The sequence below is a fragment of the Crinia signifera genome, chromosome 6 (genome assembly GCF_055691185.1).
Source record: "Crinia signifera chromosome 6, ASM5569118v1, whole genome shotgun sequence".
NCBI lineage: Eukaryota > Metazoa > Chordata > Amphibia > Anura > Myobatrachidae > Crinia > Crinia signifera.
Genome location: NC_139222.1, coordinates 74,612,491 through 74,634,075, shown reverse-complemented (window position 1 = coordinate 74,634,075; position 21,585 = coordinate 74,612,491). Strand labels below are relative to the sequence as shown.

Sequence of the window (21,585 nt, the reverse complement as noted above, 5' to 3'; positions counted from 1 at the left end):
TTTCATGGACTCTCATGTGCATTAAAGTCCATTAACATTGCATACCTCCCAACAGTCCCGAAAACCGCGGGAATGTCACGGAATGTCATTGCATCCCTCCCGCAGCCGGCAGTGTCCCCCGGCGAGGGGGGGCTGTTGGGAGTCCCCCGGCGGCTGGTGAGCAGCGGGGAATAAAGGCTGTGCGCATGTGCACAGAATCTATTCCTGCAGCCAGGGGGCTGGGGGCATGGCTAGAGGCTCATAGAGCCTCTGGGTCATGCCCCCATAGCGGCAAAACGGGGGCATGGCCTCGCAGGTTAGCGCGAGTTTAGGCGTGCAGTGCCCTGTCCCTCCTCTGGCTCCCAAGAAGTTGGGAGGTATGACATTGGTTAATTGGTTCTAAAAAGGGCTTCTGGTGAAAAAGGGGTCTGTAATTGAATAGTCTTAAGGTGATAACATCCTGACTACCACACTTTTTCACCCCGGGTAAAAGTTTGTGGACCACTGTTATAAAGCAAACTTGGAAAGCTACAATTATCAACCTGCATTTGGTGTTCTCAAATTTCCTACAACCCACAGTTCTGCTGTAGAAGCTGTACAATGCCACCTGCTGTCAATAAATAGTACTGCAGCCACAATAAATTAATAAAATACATAAATAATAAAAACGTTAAGAAAAATCTGGACAAGCAAGATATCTTCATAATGTAAATATTACCCTGAAATTTTCATATTCATAAGGTGCCAAAAATCAGTATATCTACACATGAATATAGTTTTGTTACACAGTGAACAAAACCAAAATATTCTGGGTGACAATGGACAGATCATTAGATTGAATTTTAAGTGAGGAAAATGTTTAAATAACAATATGTGATGGTGGTTATACAGTCAAGTCACAGTATTATGACCACCAGATAAAAGCCAGAGTAACCGCCACATGCAGAATTGACAGCAGCTACATGGGCTGGGAGTAACTTAGTACGGTGCTGGTAGGTTGGCACAGGGATCTGGAGCCATGCTGACTGCAGTGTATCCCACAGCTGCTGGAGGGTGCATGGAGTAGGATCCATACAGTGAATGTGACAATCAAGGCGTCTGACAATGCTCAATTGGGTGGCCAGGGGAGTACTTGAAAGTATTGTTCGCACTTGTCCAACCACTGTCAGACATTTCTAGACATGTGACATGCCGTATTGTCTTGCTGGAAGATCCCATCCACCCCAGGACAGACAATCAACATGTATGGGTGTATATTATCTGCAGGGATAGATTCATAACCAAATTGGTCAAGAGTACCTTCCACATGGATGTGTGGGTCCAGAGAATGCCATGAACACATTCCCCAGACAATAACGCTGCTGCCACCAGCAGCTTGTGTTCTTCCAGCAATGGCCTGGCAAGTGCCTACTTTCAATGAAGTAAAAAAATAATAATCAGAGAAGGCAACTCAATCAGCGGAGGTCTAATTCCAATATTGCCATGGGTTCGCTAAACTATCATTTTAGACACGACTGATAGCCCCAGGTTCATTTTGACAGTGAGCTGTTCCTCTATCAGCTAGATAAATCCCCCCTGTTACCCATGACAGCAAGTATTGATATATGTGCAGATGGCCTATCGCACAACACGTAACATACTTTATGGGCTACTGAAATGTGGGAGGTGGTCATAATAATGTGACTTGTCTGTGTGTACATACTGAGTGATTTCTCCGATATGGGGCAGGCTTGTGTTACAGACCAGTAAGGCTATGGAATTAAAGGGACAGGGATTAGGGTGCCTACAGTCTAAATACATAAATGAGTCCATAGTAAAAGACCTAACTCAAGCTGCATGCTGATTTAACAAGGTGTACACACTAAATACAATGGAGCTGTAGCTGCATAAACAAAATAGGTGTAGATTATTAGATAGACATGTCTAGATAGACAGTCAATAAGTCAAAAGGTTGACATGCAATAGGTTGACAGGGTCAAAAGATCGACATGAAAAAAGGTAGAGCCATGAAAAGGTAGACCTCAATTTCCCAAATTTTTGGGGGTTAATGTTAACAACTGTCAAAATGGACTCACAATCAGTGCAACGCGTAACCCCGCATGGATCGCGGCAATCGCCATGCTTCGGGCTCGTTGCCTCGCTGTGTTCGGCAAACAGGATATTCTTCCTCAATGCTGGATGGTGAACTTATTACAAACTGGTTAAAAAAAATGTAAAAAATCATGTCGACCTTTTGGGGTAGACCTATTGACTGTCTATCTAGACACCGTAGAACCATCAACTGGATTCAAACAAATCACGGGTATCGATGTTGCAATGTGACAGCCCAAAAAGTTCTCAGGGGCAAAAGGGGGTTGTTGTCTTGCTTTGGGATTCATTACTTTTGAAGATAAGAATGGAATAATGTTTACGTATCAGGGACAACATCTGTTTTTTGTTGTTACTCCTACAGGGCCAGATGTATCAAGCTTCAAAAAGGGATAATGTGGAGAGTGATAAACAACCAGCCAATCAGCTTCTACCTGTCATGTTACAGGCAGTGTTTAAAAAACATCAGGTAGGAGCTGATTGGCTGTTTTTTTTTACCAGTCTTCACTTTATCACTTTTTGAAGCTTGACACATCTGGCTCTTAAAGACACACAAAACTATTTCTTAGTTTGCTTAATAGTTACTGTGTCCAACCTTATAGTAGCTATGGATACATGGTCATCACCAAGTTTTGCTACAGTTTACTGTATGTGGTCATGAAGACGATCCAAGGTTATACAGTGACACAGTGCTTAATATTGAGCAATGAATCTTGGTCATGTGACCGTTCAGAGAGCCCTCAGATGAAACTCTCCTTTGCTGAGAGTAACACTTCTCTTTTGCTTACTGATGGAACAAGCAGGATCGGTCTGTGGGTGAGATTAGTCTGTGGCCTTAACTCCAGTTTCACTCTGTGGTTTTGTGTTTGTTTTCTATCCAATTTTACAGCAGAAATGTATTTCAGTGTCTTGTGTACAGAGAGGAGAGGGAGATATCCCTACTATCCCCAATGGAAGATGTATTAAACACTACAGAAAACCATCACTTGTTATGAATGACCTGCTCAACAACAGACAGGATTTGAAAACATAATGCAGAATATAGATTGTAAGCTTGCGAGCAGGGCCCTCCTACCTCTATGTCGGTTTGTTACTACCTAGTTTGTTTTACCACTGTTATATAGCACAGCGGTATTTGATGCGCTATATAAGAAACAGTCTCCTCAGGTAAACTGAGCTTTATCACCTGCAAACTGTATCTCTCTCTCTGCTGTAACGTCCACACGCTTATTGAACTCTACTGGGTAAACTGAAAATAGAATATTCTTTGTTTAGCAATATCTGCTGCAGTCTGAACTAGGGATGCCAATCCCGGGGCATTTTTTTCAATCCCAGGAATCGGGATTGAAAAATGCTCAAGTCCGGGATTTTGTAATTGGTGATCATAATAAAAAAAATTGCCCCCATCCCCCACATTAACTTACTTTAGGGAGCAGCACAGGCGTCAGCGTTGCAGCGGAACAGCCAGGAGGAGAAGGTTGGTGGGTGCTACACTGGGTGCGTGTGACATCCTATGTGCCGCCGGGAGCAGTCGTCACAATGCGGCGGGTTTCGGCGGTGGAGGTGCGGCCTGCGCAACGTGACCTATGACCTAGTCATGCTGCGCAGGCCGCACGCCGGGAACAGCCGGGCAGCGTTTGAGCAGGTGCCCAAATGCTGCCCGGCATTAGACTGCACATGCGCAGTCTAATCCGGAAATCCCGGACATTTTGAGGCCATATCCTGGGATACTACCGATACTGGGATCGGCCACCCTAGTCTGTACCCAAACAGGAAATCTCTGTGTATTAATGGGGTAGTGGGCTGGTTAATCACATCTTGTTTAAACCTTTTGTTGTGGGTGAAGTTTTAGGGGGTGGGGGGTACTACCATCGGAATTTCTACATAATCAATACCTCTGTGGCTGAGAAGCCTTTAGGCTGGGAAGTATGGTAGGGTAAAGTATGAGGATTATATTAATATGACCATAAGACATATACTGGAGATAGGGAATGGGATCATTCGTCAGACTGCATTTAGGTCTACAGTCATTAGGTCGACCCCACTAGGTCGACTGGCAGGAAGGTCGACCTGACTTAAGGTCGACATGAGACAAGGTCGACATGACTTAAGGTCGAATTTGCATAAAGGTCGACATGAGGAAGGTCGACTGGTCATAAGGTCGACATGGGTTTTTCACTGTTTTTTTTTTATCCGAATGTCGACACAGTCGACATGGACACAGTTGGCAATGAGAATCGGACCCTCGCATCGCTCGCTTCGCTCGCAATGCTTCGGGCACGGTGCCTCGCTGCGCTCGGCACACTATTTTATTCTCCCACCACGCCCTAGTGGATGGTAGGGCATGAAATACCGCCTGTCGGCACATGTCGGCTCAAAAAAATAGGATTTTGGGTACCTACCGGTAAATCCTTTTCTCGTAGTCCATATGGGATACTGGGCTTCACTACTATGGGGATTGAGACCTCCGCAGGAGAGACAGGCACATAAAAGAACTTTCAGTGTGGGTGCACTGGCTCCTCCCCTCAATCTCCCTCCACTAGTCAGTTAATGCAAAAACTGTGCCGAAGGAGAGCATGTGAGGAGTATGTGATAATGTATTGTGGTGAGATTCATCCAGCACACCCAAACGAACAAAAAACATATAAAAGAGGTGAATCCTAACAACTTAAGAGGACACCTGTAACTAGAACAATCTATAGTCATATTTATCCTATAGAAAACAAGGCAATAAGCCTAACCATAAAGTAGGTCTGACAGCAGAAAAAGCCGCACTGAGGCGGGCTCCCAGTATCCCATATGGACTACGAGAAAAGGATTTACCGGTAGGTACCCAAAATCCTATTTTCTCTACCGTCCAATGGGATACTGGGCTTCACTACTATGGGGAGGTCCCAAAGCTACCAGAACGGGTGGGAACGTGCGGATTCTGCTGTAGAACCGCATTCCCGAACTGGGAATCCTCCCTGGCCAGGGTGTCAAACTTGTAAAACTTCACAAATGTGTGTTGCCCTGACCAAGTTGCGGCCCTGCATAGCTGCATTGCCGACACCCCTCGAGCAGCCGCCCAAGAGGTACCTACAGACCTGGTTGAATGAGCCTTTACTGAAAAAGGAAGCGACAAACCAGCTGATGCATAAGCCTGCTGGATAGTACATCTTATCCACCTGGCAATGGTACGCGTTGAAGCAGGTAAACCCTTCTTCTGCGCATCATAAAGCACAAACAGGCTGTCCGTCTTACGGATCCTAGCTGTGCGCTTGACATACCCCTTAAGGGTGAGGACCACATCCAAGGTATCTGGTATATCTGGATGTGTTGCGCTAGAAGGAACCACAATAGGTTGGTTTAGGTGGAACCCTGACACCACCTTTGGAAGGAATTGTGGTCTAGTCCTGAGTTCCGCCCTATCGTTGTGGAACACAAGGTAAGGGCTCCGACAAGATAAGGCCCCGAGCTCGGACACCCTCCTGGCCGAAGCTAGAGCCAGCAAAACAACAGTCTTCCAAGTGAGGTGTCGCAGCTCAGACTCTTCCAATGGAACAAACCGGGCTGATTTTAAGAAAGTAAGAACTACTTCCAAATCCCATGGTGCAGTGGGAGGCACAAAGGGGGGCTGAATCCTCAGCACCCCCTGTAAGAAGGTTTGCACTTCCGGCAAGGCCGCAATCTTTTTCTGAAAAAACACAGATAGTGCAGAGATTTGGACCTTTAAGGAACCCAATCTGAGTCCCTTATCCAGGCCAGCCTGAAGGAAACGTAGCAGACTGTTTAATCGAAAACTGGCCGGAGGCAAGTCATTCTTCTCACACCAGGCCATATATCTGCGCCATATTACATGATAATGAGCAGCCGTCACCGGCTTCCTGGCTTTTATCATTGTAGTGACGACAGAGGGATGGAGACCTTTGTGGACTAAGATCTGCCGCTCAACCTCCAGGCCGTTAAACGTAGCCGCTGTAAGTCCTGGAAGACGAACGGGCCCTGGAGGAGCAGGTCTTCTCTTAGGGGCAGACGCCACGGGTCTTCCACTAGCATGGCCTGAATGTCCCCGTACCAGGCCCTTCTTGGCCAGTCTGGTGCCACCAGTATGGCCTCCGTCCCCTGATGCCGGAGCCGCTTTAGCACCCGAGCCAACAATGGGAGAGGTGGGAAGAGGTACACCAATTGGAAATCCCAGGTCCAGGTGAGAGCGTCCACCGCTATCGCCCCTGGGTCTCTGGTCCGTGCACAGTACATTGCTACCTTGTGGTTCAATCGTGAAGCCATCAGGTCGATCTGAGGGAGCCCCCACAGATCCACTATGGCATTGAACACTTGAGTGTGAAGGCCCCACTCTCCCGGGTGAAGATCGTGACGACTCAGGAAGTCCGCCTCCCAATTGTCGACCCCCGGGATAAAAATGGCAGACAGGGCCTGGACATTCTGTTCCGCCCAGGACAGAATTTTTGACGCTTCTCTCATGCAAGGCATGCTCTTGGTACCACCCTGCCGATTTATATAGGCCACAGTGGTGGCATTGTCCGACTGGACCTGGATCGCCTTTCCCTGTAACAATGGAGCTGCCTGTAACAGGGCATAGTAGACCGCCCTCAACTCCAGCTTGTTGATATGAAGGCCTGACTCCAGTGGAGACCATCGACCCTGTAGGCGGACTCCCTGTGTCACAGCTCCCCAGCCCCTCAGGCTGGCGTCCGTGGTTACCAGAATCCAGTCCTGGATCTGGAACCGTCTGCCTGCCAACAAATTGGATGAATCTAGCCACCACTGTAGCGAGATCCTGGTTCTTGTTGCAAGGCCAATCCTTCTGCGCATCTGCAGGGGGGAGCCGGACCATTTTGTCAGAATATCCAATTGAAAGGTCCTGTAATGGAAGCGGCCAAATTGTATTGCTTCGAATGAAGCCACCATCTTGCCTAGAAGCCGGAGGCAAAGATGGATCTGTACCAGAGGTGACTGTAGGACCTCCCTGACCAGCTGTTGTATTGCAGTGACCTTTTCCATCGGCAGAAAAACTTTTTGGTCTGATGTATCCAGGATCATGCCCAAGAAAACCATCCTCTGGGTTGGAACCAGCGATGATTTGGGCATGTTTAGGATCCACCCGTGGTCTCTTAGCACCTGTATGGACAGATTGAGAGCACTGCTTAAAGCCTCCGCCGACCCTGCTTTTATTAGCAGGTCGTCCAGGTATGGCACTACATTCACCCTTCGGAGCCTGAGTAGTGACATCATTTCCGCCATTACCTTTGTGAAAACCCGCGGGGCTGTCGACAGGCCGAAAGGTAACGCCCGGAATTGGTAATGGTCGTTCCCCAAGGCAAACCTGAGATAGATTTGGTGTGGGGGCCAGATAGGAATGTGTAGATAGGCGTCTTTGACGTCTATAGAGGCCAGGAACTCCCCTCTTTCTAGGCTGGCGATCACAGAGCGCAAGGACTCCATCCTGAACTTGAACACGCGCAGGAAGGGGTTCAGTGACTTTAGATTCAGGATGGGTCTTACTGAGCCGTCTGGCTTCGGTACCAGGAATAAGTTGGAATAATATCCCTGGCCCTGCTCCGTGACTGGCACCGGTACAATTACCTGAGACTGCAGCAGCCTGGTAATGGCCCCCTGAAGGAGCACCTGATCTTCCTGGGATGCTGGAAGTGCCGACCTGAAGTATCGTCTGGGAGGGGGTTTGTCGAATTCCAGCTTGTAACCTAGAGAAATGAGACCTCTGGCCCAGGTATCCAGACCCGAGGCGTCCCACACATGGCTGAAATGCAACAATCGCGCTCCCACCGCGAGAGAGTCTCGTGGCGGGAAAACCCCGTCATGCTGCAGGCTTAGAGGAAGTCGCGGCATTTGGACGGTCCTGGGTGTTGGAGGTGTTAGGCTTCCTAAACTTGCCTCTCGTGCCCCTGCTGGCATTGGAGGCGCCCCTAGCCTTGGGGCGAAACCTGTTCCCACGAAAGGACTGCTGGGAAGCACCTGTGAAGGTACGCTTTGCAACCGTGGGGGCTGATGGAAGGAAGGTAGATTTTCCTGCCGTGGCTTTGGAAATCCAACCGTCTAATTCACTGCCAAACAGCCATTCTCCTGTAAAGGGAATACCCTCCACACTCTTCTTTGAGTCTACATCTGCAGACCACTGCCGCAGCCACAAGGCCCGTCTGGCTGACACCGCCATGGCTGAATTGCGCGCGTTAATTGCGCCCAATTCCTTTTGTGCCTCGCACAGGATTTTTGCGGTATCCTGAATGTGACGCAGGCTGTCCCCTATTTGGGCCACAGTCATGTCACCCAACAAGCCTTCCTGAATCTGGGTTGACCAGGTATGAATAGCCTTGGCCATCCAGCAGCTGGCTAAAACTGGACGCTGGGATGCCCCACTAGCCGTATATATGGACTTGAGGGTAGCTTCCAGCCTTCTGTCCGCCCCGTCCTTAAGGGTGGATACCCCTGGGACTGGTAACAACACCTTCTTAGAGAGGCGGGAAACAGAGGAGTCCACTACCGGTGGCTCCTCCCATTTCTTTCTGCCCAAAGGTTCAAAAGGATATGCATTTGTGAACCTTTTTGAAAGAGTAAACCTCTTATCAGGGTTTTGCCATGCAGCCCTGAAAGCAGTTTCTAACTCTGCCTGCTCAGGGAAGTACACTGGCTGTTTCTTCTGAGTCATGAAGAAAGGATCTCCTTCTGTGGATGCCTCTACAGGGAGATCTAAAACATCCCTAATGGCCCTGATAAGGGGCTCGGGACCATGTACTGCCGTCTCAGGAGCTGGTTCCTGCAGACCCTGCTCCTCACCCTCCTCCAATATGTCCTCATCGTCCTCATCTGTGTCAGGATCCATAGCAGTAGCCTGCCTCTTTTGAGGCTGTGCGGGCGGGGGAGGTACATTTTGGGTATGAAGAATATCCACCCTGGCAGATAACATGGACAATTCCCTCTGAACCCTCTGCGTTTGCTGAGTGTTAGTGGAAAGCTGTGAAGCCACAGAATCCAACAAGGTCTTTATGTTGGAGGCCCACGCAGGCTCCTGCTCGTCTGCCTGCGATTGCCCCGCAAGCTGTGGGGGAACCCCACTGATCTGGGTGTCAGCACTACTGGGCTGTGGTGACATACAAGCCTCACAAGTAACCTGGGACTGTGACTTGGGCACAAACTTGGTGCTACACACCATACAAGTGAACTTTTTCACCATGATGAGATAGTACTACAATGTCTGTAGTAACAAACACAACCCCCACGCAGTCACACACGTGCACACACTGCTGGATGTGTTTCCTCTGAGTGAAAACAGACTATGTGCTTGCTTTATGCTGTGTCTGTAACTAAACAGTGGGGAAAAACAGAGCAATTGGGGAGCCAAGTGCACCCTTAACCTGAACTCACAGATCTGGGTGAGCTGGTAACGCTAAACACAGTGATATAAACAACACAGTGTCTGACTAAGCTAGATAGCGCAGCAGCGCTAAATCGCTATAAAAACCTGCTGTCTCTGCCGTGCTGCAAGTACCCGGATCCACCACGCCAGTGAGGAGCCCTGTAATGGAGTCTGGCAGCGTGTGAAGAAGCAGGAAGTGACAGCGCGCGCCCAGCAGAGCTTGGTCCCGCTCTGAGTGAAGCCCCGCCCCCTTCCACGGAGCTGGCGCTTACATATAATTATACTGACATTATTAAAGGTGTAAAATATATATATCATACATTATACCCTGAGGGGTGTCCCTGGTGGTCCAGCGGCAGCACCCCTATGCCAGTTATCAGACGCGGTGTTCACGCGGTCCCTGCTGGAGAGCCGCCATTACTAGCCGTCGTCTTGCCGCACCAGCAATGGCTGCGGGGACCCCTTGTGGGACCCCCAGCCTGTACTCACCACCGATGTCTTCAGACCTGTCAGGGGTGTGCGGCGGCTAGGGGACTTGCTCGCTACAGCGCAATGCTGTGCGGTGACAAGTCCCACGCAGGACTGGATTGTCCTGTAGCAGGGTCAGCTCTGCACCTGAAGAGGTCGGGGACTGACCCTTCCCCTGACACCCACGAAGCAGGACAGCTGTGTGGTCACTACAGCGCCCCAAAATAACAAACTTGAAAATAAATGTAGAAAAAACTCTGGAGCATCCAGAAGCACTGCCTCTCCTGAGGCACATTTTTCAAAACTGACTAGTGGAGGGAGATTGAGGGGAGGAGCCAGTGCACCCACACTGAAAGTTCTTTTATGTGCCTGTCTCTCCTGCGGAGGTCTCAATCCCCATAGTAGTGAAGCCCAGTATCCCATTGGACGGTAGAGAAACAGTGAAAAACCCATGTCGACCTTATGACCAGTCGACCTTCCTCATGTCGACCTTTATGCAAATTTGACCTTAAGTCATGTCGACCTTGGCCCATGTCGACCTTAAGTCAGGTCGACCTTCCTGCCAGTCGACCTAGTGGGGTCGACCTAATGACTGTAGACCTAAATGCAGTCTGACGAATGACCGCATCCCGGAGATAGACAGGATAGAGACAGAAGGACAGAGGACCATTTAACCTCCAGATAAAGTTCATCAATCAGCACACTGCAATGAATGACCTACAGTAATCCACCAACAACTGCAGACTGCACACCCTGGGGTATATTCAGTGCTGATCAGGAGAGCTATGACAGTGATCAGTGCCTATTGCTCGCAGTCATAGCCTGCCCTCAGTATTCAACACACCCCTGCACTCGCCGTTTCCACCTCGCTATTTCTAAAAAATGGATGTGGAAACGGCAGTGCGGCCATCAAAACTGCGAGGCTTACTGCATTAACCACAAACCTCGCCGTTCAGGGGAATCTCCTGGAACATATAGTACAATAGGGCGAGTGGCCGGTGAGGGGGTTAAACGGGGAGGATGGTGACAAGCAATCTTCGCCACAAAAACCCCCTCGCCGGCCGCATTGAATACACCCCCTGCTTCTCACACTACTTTCTCTGTATTTATTTTTCTGCTCTCCATTTTGACATTATCTGAACTACACTTTGTACAGGAGCCATGGTTCCTCTAATCTGTGCTATCAGGGTGTATTGTGGCATGGGCCACAGTGCAGGGCTGTTAGAGGTCAAGGGTGCAGGCGGAAGGGAGCGAGGAGGATAGGAGGAGGGAGAGGACTACTTTGTCCGTCCACTTTCTCTACCTGCTGCCTCACGTCCTGACCATCCCTGCCATGCTTATTTCTTGCCTTCAAGACTCCTTACCTGCACCTCATGTCACCCATCTCCCCCTCCCTCTAGACTGTAAAGGTGCCCATACACTAACCGATTTTCCCGCTGCAATCCTATGCTATGAGATGCGTGCTCCCGCGGCATCTCATCGCACAGTACAAAAAGTATGTCCTGCACATACTTTTTGTACTGTCTTTTGATCGCATCGCATTGCATGCACATGACATGCACAACGCATGCGATGTGATGCGATTTAGCACAAAAAGTACCGGGTAATCGGTACATGTATGGGCACCTTAGGCTCCTTGGAGCAGGGCCCTCTTCCAGCTGTTCTCACAGCACTCTTCCTGGATTTCAATTAGAGCTTGATTACTCACCTACCTACATCGCTTTTCACTCACTTCCCTACATCTCAGCTGTATTGTGTACTACGAATTGTGCTGCTAATTGTTACTTGTGCTCTGTTTTAGTTCTGTTATGTTTATTTGTGTACCCTGTACTGGTCTAATGTATGCTATATGTACGGCGCTGCGTACCACTTGTGGCACCTTATAAATACAAATGTAACAATAATAATAAATAATATAATAGGCATCAGATTTTCATAAGAAACCATCTACGACAGAAGATCTATAAAAAATTAATCTAAAAATATGCCAACTTCATCCATGTGTTAAATATTACATTTCAAGGCTTCATTAACTTGATTGAGGACATTGCAACAATTGTTATTGTTACCACTATAAATAACTATTATTTGCTTTAAGCAACATTAACCCCTGTGCTAGTATTTGGGACTGACTGTAGCACACAAAAATAATAACTGATTAATGCTGCTTTCAGACCGCAAAACTGGCTTTGACCCTGTATTTGAAAACGTTTCCAAAAACGGGTCTGCCAGGTAAAACCCCTTTCACACCGCATCTCCGCATCTCTTAAACAGTATATTACCGTTTAGGTGCGGTTTTTTGGACACTGGCAGACCCGTTTTTGGAAACTTTCCAAATACAGGGTCAAAGCCAGTCATCAGCGTGCCCCCCTCCCCCCCCCCCTTGCGGGTTAACACACACAAACCCCCCCCCCGTTAACCCCTCCCCCCGCAGGTTAACACCCCCCCCTAGGACTAACAACCCCCAATGTGTTTAAGAACACCCCCCCCCCCTGAAAATGGCTGCCCCGTAGGAAAACACCGACGTGGATAGTGGGGGAATGAAAAGGTCGGAGGACACGTACCGCCGCCCTTCGCGGGCTCGCTGCGCTCACCACGCTTCGGGTTGGCGTTGATAGTGGGGTGGCGTTAACAATGGGGGGGCATTTAACATTGTCAGTACCCATCAGGGTGGGTGTACAATGTAAAATCGGGTCTGGGTGCGTGTACAATTTAAAATCGGGTATAATCGCGTCTCATCGCATCGCATGCGATCATATGGCATGCGATGCAATGCGATTTTTTGGTTGTACAATGGCATGCGATGGAAACGGGGGCGCCGTGATAATACACAAGTACCGGCTGGTGCTTTATCTCTTCTCCAGGCTTAATACATCTGCCCCACTGACAGCTTCTGTTGTTTTAATGAATAAGTATTAATTACATTTTGAACACATACACAGGAAAAAGTTATGGTCAATAGTTTGACACCAAATGGAAGACATGGACAAGGTCGACATAATAAAAAGGTTGACACAAGCAAAAGGTCGACACAGAAATTGTTGATATGCGTTTTTCATGTTTATTATTTGTATCAGTTTGTACATTTCATCATGTGGACCCCTCACTGTGTTTCGGATAAGGCGTCTCACTGCTTTTGGTACACTTTATCATCCCCAATCAGAATCTGAAAAATTAAGAATTAAAAAGTCTCCCCCCCCCCCCAAAAAAAAAAAAAAATTTCATGTACCAACCATGCCCACGTCAACATTTTTGCTTATGTCGATCTTTTCACTACATATTTTGTGCATAGAAACCATTTGGTGTAGACCTATTGACTGCCAATATAGACACGGTTGACCTATCTACAGGATACCATGAGGATAAATAAGCACATTACATTCTGTACACTAGACATTATTTCCCGCTATAGAAGTATGGGTTGGTCATACAGCGAAAACACATCTCAAATGGAATTCCTAAGAAATAACACATTAAAGAGGTATTTCATGTGAAATGTACAGATGGAGTAGGAGTAATCTTTGCAGGGGATGGCGGAAGAATCACCATCCTCCATCCCCCCGCCAACCGCCATAAGGGGACACGCGCGCTCCCCCCGGGTCCCCACCCCAGGTCCCCGCTGCATTGCGGCCCCCCCCCTAACCCTGTCCGTCTCCCTGAAGCGGAGACAGACAGGGTTCCCGTCCCCCCGCCAACGGGAAACTGGGACACGCGTGTGAGGGCACTGAGCGCTAGCAGGTGTACAGCAGGATGGGCAGTGGTGGGTATTAGAATTTTAAAATAACCTTTCAAATGACCGGCCGGCCTCTGATTGGATGAGAGAAAGCACTCTCAGCCAATCAGCGGCCTCCCTTCGGAGCGGCCACTGATTGGCTGAGAGAGCTCTCAGCCAATCAGAGGCCACCCAGTCATTTGACAGGTAATTTTACAATTCTAATACCCACCGCTGCCCGTCCTGCTGAACACCGTCTAGCGCTCAGCGCCCACCCCGCTGCTCCTCACCACCCACCACCCGGATGCAAGGTCGGACATGATCTTATGCGCAGCCCGTCCGACCTCCTTATCCGGTCCAATGCGCACGGGGCCGCACATTGGATGTCACACACATGCGATTTTGGGCCAAAAGTGCCAAAACTGGCCCAAAATGGAATAGTGTATGGGCACCTTTACACTCTGAGAAGTGGATTATGACAACTGACATTAGGTGCTCTACAAGGAAGGAGTAAATGTAGACCTAAGCATGCCTCTTTGTAGAAGGGTCTTATTTTCTGTTACACATATCTTGAAACATGTTACAGGGCCTACACAATTAGCGATTTAGGAGCATTTTCTAATCGATGTCACTAGAAGATGCCCCTTCATCACTCTGTGTGTAGGGGTCATATCGATAGCAATGCTCAACCCCAGTCCGTCAATATCGCCCAGCGATTAATATCTAGCAAGTTGGATAAATCTTCTTAATTGCCGGTCGGGGACAGTGTCCTTACCAGAAAACACTGGCTCTGACAGATCGCTCAGCACATTGTGCTGACACATGGCAGTGTGCTGACCGATCTAGCATCGCTCAGGACAATCTGCAAATCTCCCCTGTGCATAGGAACCTTTAGTTCTGGACAAATCTATACACTAGATCAAAGATTGCCCTTATCTTATGATTATAACTGAAAACACAGACATAACTGTGCAAGCGTGCAAACCTACAGTTCTACACAAATAGGGGATTCTTTACATTAACTTGTAAATCAGTTCATGTGTATTTTATTGAATGCATTCAAGTACAGCACCTAGCAAATTGTCTTGAACAGCCTGAATTTATTAGAGCCTGGACTAAAAGTATTTTAATGGGCTGCTTTGCCCTAGATGGCTGAGATAGGTCCACACTTATTCAGAGGTGGTGTTACTGTAGAGCAATGCTCCACCTAATACTATAAATGCTCAGTGGCACGGAGATGTCATGACTGGGAACACTAAACAAACGTGAATCTATCATACCCTCCAACATCTGAGGGGAAGAATTCGGTACACAATATGAAAGGGGGCGTGGTCACTGGGAAAGGGGGCGTAGCAAAGCCTACTTTCCAATCCTTCAATGGTAAAGTTTTTGCAGCCTGGCCAAGCACCTGACCCGTCACCCTACCCCCCGGCCCAGAAAATGATGCAGCTGAGCGCATGTCACATGGTGGCTTGATGGGCTGCTGGCATATTAAATAAGTATATTTAATATACTTATTTAATAAATAAGTATATTAATATACTTATTTAAATATGCCAGCAGCCCATCAAGCCACCATGTGACATGAGTTGCAGGCAAACAGGTGCGTCACACGATGCTGAATTTAGTCAAAGTGCAGCCCTGGCTAAACCAACTTGCCCTGCACTGGATCTGATGTGCTGTGCTGACAAGACAACTGTGGCAGGCTCCGGATGGTCCGCTGCGAAGATGACATCATCATGAGCGCCGGGGCTGGCCTGGCACCCCTCTCCCTCACAGAGGTTCGAGGCTTCGCACCCTCAGTTTCCCCGTCATTGAGGGTTGAGACTGAGACGTCTTTTCCCGTGAGTGCGCACGGTGCGCGGTCCCGGCATTTGACATCATGACACACGGGACCGGCCCTGCAATACACTCATCGGAATGGAAGGGGCCAAGGGGGGAGATCCGCAGTGCATGGAGCGGGGACCGGGAACGCTCAGCCCGGAGCAGAAATTATTTTGCGGCGCAAAGTCAGTGTGAGTGTCAAAAAGCGGTACATTCGGTACAAACTGAATTTGCCGGTACAGACTGTTAAAAAACGGTACTGTACCGGCAAATTCGGTACAGTTGGAGGGTATGATCTATTCTCATGTTGAAGAGCAATATCTTTTTAAAAGGTCTGTCTATTTAAAAAAAAGCCTTTTTGTGACAACTAAATCTTACCTGGAATATTCAATTCGGGGAAGGATGAGGTAAACAACAATGCAAAGAAGAATAAACACATCAGCAGTGAGGAAATAAGCAAGAGCGCTATCTGTGACATTGGATGCGACAGTCAAGTCCAAAATTGCTGCCAGTGCACTGATTGTACCGCCCATCGCCTGGCCTGGAAGAAAGTAACAATATGACATGTGGTCAACTCAAGCAGAACATTTTTAATGCAAATTTACATGGCTAAACCGGTTAAAAAAAAGCACTTTTAATTACAGTATACAGTATAACAGATATTGTATTTCTTTCAGGCAAAAATTACTTAAAAAGGTAAAACCAGGTCACATCATACCAGGGTATAATCAGTTATGTTAATTAATATTTTGTACAGTGTAGTAACACTTACATGAGTTCTTCTCAACAAAAAAACATTTTAAAGAACAGTATCTTTACATGGGAGGCTTGCTAAAGGTCTGGTTATGCTAAGAGCACAATCACTTTAACGCTAGTCAATAAAAACCTATTAAAACTGTAAATAGATGCAAACATCATGTTCATTCTATTTAGCCAACATAACTGTAGAGAAACAGCCATCAAAGCAAAATAGAGTTGAAGAGATAAAAGATAATAAAATGAATCTCCAATTTAGATCACAAGACTTGCAAAATAAATATGGGCAGAAATATATATATTTTTTAGGGCAGGACGCTGATAAAAAAATATCCTCTGCCTCAAAGGAGACAGTTATAAGGTATGTTGAATGAGGTGATAGCCATTTTAGGGAGGGACATTTTTAATGTAGCAGGGGTGACAGACCTGCTGCAGTGGCCGTGGGGAAGGGGGGGTGTCCCTGTCAACAAGCATATATCAACAGGGGATAACGGAGGTGGTTGGGTGCCACCACTCTACACACACACACACACACACACACAATAGGGTTAATTTCTGTTGGGAGCGAATTAACCTTCCAGTATATTTGTGGATTGAGAAACCACAGGGAGAATGGCCCACATTTAACTCTCTCTGCACAGGTACATCAGCCCCACCTGCAGTGCACATGGTTTTGCCCATTTTGAGAACAAATTTGTACTGCAATCAGATCTGAATAAGGGCCCATGTATACAAACTCCACAGTAAGGGCTGTGATGGATAGCAAACAAGACTGTGCGGTGAAAAAGCCATGCTAAACATTAGTCCAACCATGGTGGACATTATACTTATTATTTACATGTGTGCAACATATTTGAGATGATTGATGTTACTCCTGCTATTAGCATGCTTTAACATGTAACTCATTTGTTTAATACATTGCTCTTGTTAATAAATAAGGAATTTGGTACTTACCGATAATTCCCTTTCACCGAATCAGCAGGAGACACTGCAGTCATTACATGTGGGGATAGAGTAGGTGTACTGGAGGAGTGGCACTTTAAGAAAACTTTACTGCTGCAGGCTCCTCCCTCCTCTATCCCCACCCAGACCCCAGTCTTAGAAAAACTGTGTCCGAGAGGAGAAGAGAGACCAGGGCCAGCCCGGTAGGGAACGGAGCTAAAACATAAACAGAGTTAGTAGACAATGCACATAACGTGAACATACTAACAAAACAGAACACATAGGATTTTTGAAAAGTTCCCTATGTAACAATAACTATGCAACAAACATTGCAACAATAGAAAGAGTATATCTTTCACACACACACAAACCACACTAACATCATGGCAGGAGAACCAGTGCTGGGTGGGCGTGCAGTGTCTCCTGCTGATTCGGTGAAAGGGAATTATCGGTAAGTACCAAATTCCTTATTTCACCTACATGCAGCAGGAGCCACTGCAGTCATTACATGTGGGGATACATACCCAAGCTTTTAAGTCCGGGCGGGAGAGCTCTGGGGCTCCTGTAACACTGCCCTACTAAAAGCCGTAGCCGAGCTGGCGAAGGTATCAAACCGATAAAACTTTGCAAACGTGCTAGATCCCGACCAGGTAGCCGCTTTGCACACTTGTGTCAAGGAGACACCTCTCGCCATGGCCCAAGAAGTACTTACTGACCTCGTGGAGTGCGCTGACACTCCCGATGGTACTTTCTTTTGTGCATACAAGTAGGCTTCCCTAATTGTACAGCAAATCCATCTTGCCAAAGTCCTTTTTGTCGCAGGCCAACCCCTCTTAAGTGCATCGTAGAGCACAAAAAGGCTGTCAGATTTCCTTAGATGTTGGGTACGCCTAACATAGACCTGTAAGGCTCTGACTACATCCAGAGAAGCATCTTCACCCTGAAGAACCGGTACCACTATAGGCTGGTTTACATGAAATGCAGAAACCACCTTAGGAAGGAAATTCCTGCTAGTACGTAGTTCAGCCCGGTCCCTGTAAAAGGTAAGGAAAGGAGACTTACACGATAGGGCTCCTAATTCAGAAACCCTACGTGCTGAGGCCAAAGCCAGCAGCATCACCGTCTTCCAAGTCAGAAATTTGAGATCCGAGGTGTCCAATGGCTCAAAAACATCTGACTTCAAAAACTCTAGAACCACCACTAGATTCCATGGTTCCGTAGGAGCAGTGAACGGTGGTTGAAGTCGAAGTACTCCTTTCAAAAAGGTTTGTACTTCAGGAATCAGCGCTATCCTGCGATGGAAGAATACTGAGAGGGCTGAAACCTGAACCTTGAGAGAAGCAAGCTTCAAACCTGATGCAAGTCCCGCCTGCAGGAATTCAAGAAGTCTAGCCAGAGAAAAGATTGCCTTTGGCACCTTCCTGGCCTCGCACCAGCGGATGTATGACTTCCATATTCTATGGTAGTGAGACGCTGTTACATCCTTCCTTGCCTTAAGCATTGTAGGAATGACCGTTCCTGGTATACCTCTTCTCTTCAAAAGTTCGGCCTCAACCGCCATGCCGTCAAACGTAGACGAGGCAAGTTTTGGTAGACGAATGGACCTTGCTGCAGCAGGTCTTCTCGCAGCGGCAGGCGCCAAGGTTCCTCCACCAACAGGTCCCTTAGGTCGGAGTACCACGGACGCCTGGGCCAATCTGGAGCGATCAAGATGACTTCTACTGCTCCCCTCTTTATCCGTTTGAGTACCTTTTGAAGTAACGGAATAGGAGGGAAGAGATATACCAGGTCGAAGTTCCAGGGGATGGAGAGGGCATCCACTGCCGCAGCCGCTGGATCCTGAGCCCTTGCACAATACTGCGGAAGTTTGTGATTCAGTCTGGATGCCATGAGATCTATCTGTGGCATCCCCCATCTCTGAACCAGCTGTTGGAAAACCTCCGGATGAAGGCCCCACTCTCCCGGGTGGAGATCCTGCCTGCTGAGGTAATCCGCCTCCCAATTTTCCACTCCTGGAATAAAGACTGCGGAGAAACCGGTGGTGTATGTCTCTGCCCAGGACAGAATCGGGCGGACTTCCCGCATGGCTGTCCTGCTTCTGGTGCCCCCTTGTCGGTTGATATAGGATACTGCCGTGATGTTGTCCGACTGTATCCTTACCGGCAAGCCGACAAGTAGGGGGTGGGCTTGAGCCAGTGCCAACCTGATAGCCCGTAACTCCAAGATGTTTATGGGTAACCGGGCTTCCTGGCTGGTCCAAAGACCCTGGAAAGTGCGACCCAGCGTGACCGCACCCCAACCCCGAAGGCTGGCATCTGTGGTCACCATGGTCCAGACTTGAGACTGGAAGGAGCGACCCTTGGTAAGGTTGGATGTATCCAGCCACCATTGAAGAGAGAGTCGAGCTTCCTTGGAAAGAACAATGGTCTTGTGGATTTGAAGATGGGACCCCGACCATTGAGCCAGAAGATTGCCTTGGAAGGTCCTGGAATGAAACCTTCCGTAAGATAGGGCCTCGAAGGCTGCCACCATCAGGCCTAACAGCTTGGTGCACAAATGCACCGATACTCTGCGAGGCGTCAGAACCTGACGAACCCTCTGCTGGATAACTGTGACTTTGGATAATGGCAGAAAAACCCTTTCCTGGACAGTGTCGAACAACAGACCCAGAAACAAAATCACTTGTGTTGGTTCCAGCTGTGACTTTTTGAAGTTCAGGATCCATCCGTTCTGAACCAGGAAGTCGCAGGTAGTCCGGGCATCCTGTTGTAGCTTCTGCGGTGAGGATGCTTTTAGGAGTAGATCGTCCAGATAGGGCACAATCGTTATCCCCTGAATCCGAAGGGCTGATATCATGCAAGCCATAACCTTTGTGAAGGTTCTTGGAGCTGATGAAAGACCGAAAGGGAGTGCTCTGAACTGGTAATGCTGATTGCGAATAGCAAACCTGAGGAACCGATGGTGTGGTTCCCAGATCGGGATATGCAAATAGGCATCCTTTATGTCCAGAGATAAGAGAAACTCCCTTGGCTCCAGGCTTGCAATGACTGACCTTATGGATTCCATCTTGAACCTGTGGTACACGATGTAATCGTTGAGGTGCTTCAGATTGAGAATGGGTCTTACCGAACCGTCCGGCTTCGGTACTAGAAAAAGACTTGAGTAGTAACCCAGCTTTTCCTGAGCTTTGGGGACAGGTATAACGACCCCTGCTTGTAAAAAACTTTGAATGGAGTTGACCAAAGCTGCTTGTGTTGTTGCTAAAGCAGGTAGGCCTGTTGTAAAAAATCTGTTCGGCGGAGCCTGAACAAACTCCAGTTTGTACCCGTGTTCCACAATCTGAAGCACCCAACTGTCTCGACAGTGAGACCTCCAGACGTTCTCGAAGAGGGATAACCTTGCGCCCACCTTGGGGTCCCCCAAATGGGCGGGAAGCCCGTCATGCCACAGGTTTGTCTGCAACCTTGGGTTCTGCACGGCGGGTAGAGGTAACTGCGGCTGCGGCACCTCTGCCTCTACGCCCTCGAAAGGACGAAAAGCCTCCCCTGGCACGTCCTCTAAATGAGGCGCCCCCTCTAAAAGCCCGAAAGGACGGACCCGTAAATTGTCTTTTCGGTGGGGGAGTGGCCGAAGGGAGGAAGGTAGATTTACCTCCGGTAGCTTGAGCAATGAGCTTGTCAAGCTCAGGCCCAAACAACATATCTCCCGCATAAGGCAAAGCTTCTACTGCCTTTTTAATGTCGGCCTCCGCCTGCCAAGACCTTAACCAGATAGTACGTCTGGCCAATACAGCTGAAGCTGAGATTTTTGCCCCCAACTCAGCTACATCTGAAGCAGCTTCTCCTGTATAGGCAGCTGCATCCTTGACATACAGAGCCAGCTGTAGCAGCTCTTCACGGGGCCTACCGCTCTGTAAACCCAATGCAAGCTCCTCAGCCCATTTCTCCATGGCCTTACTGACCCAGGCTGAAGCTAAGGCTGGTCTGAGTAAAACCCCTGCCGTGGTGTAAATAGATTTTACCGTGGTCTCAAGACGACGGTCAGGAGCCTCCTTGAGAGCCACAGCAGCCTGAACTGGAAGCGTGGTTCGCTTGGAGAGCCTGGACAGCGAGACATCAGCTGGAGGCGGAGTCTCCCATTTTTCCCTAGATTCAGGAGAAAAAGGGTAGAGCAGTTTCATGCGCCTAGACAATTGGAATTTTCTGTCTGGCGTTTTCCACACATTAATAAGTGGTCTGTCCAATTCATCCGAATCAGGGAAGGTAACCTGATGCTTTTGTGTCCGACCAAATATGGACAAAGGAACAGGAGCATCCTCCTCAACCAAATTAAGTGTGGTGCGAACTGCTTGAATCAGGCCCTCTACCCCCTGAGGATCCTCACGCTGTAGCGCCTCATCCTGAATGTGTTCAGGTTCATCTACCTGAAGTAAATCCACATC

At 48.3% G+C, this 21,585-nt stretch overlaps 1 protein-coding gene across 1 annotated transcript in view; it reads right to left on the bottom strand.

Moving 5' to 3' along the window:
• Nucleotides 1-21,585, bottom strand: part of SLC29A3 (solute carrier family 29 member 3) — a 62,422-nt gene that overhangs the window by 5,904 nt on the left and 34,933 nt on the right. The window contains exon 5 of the mRNA XM_083146302.1: nucleotides 15,825-15,987. Coding sequence (XP_083002428.1) covers nucleotides 15,825-15,987 — 163 coding nt within the window. The remainder of the gene's footprint in view (nucleotides 1-15,824; nucleotides 15,988-21,585) is intronic.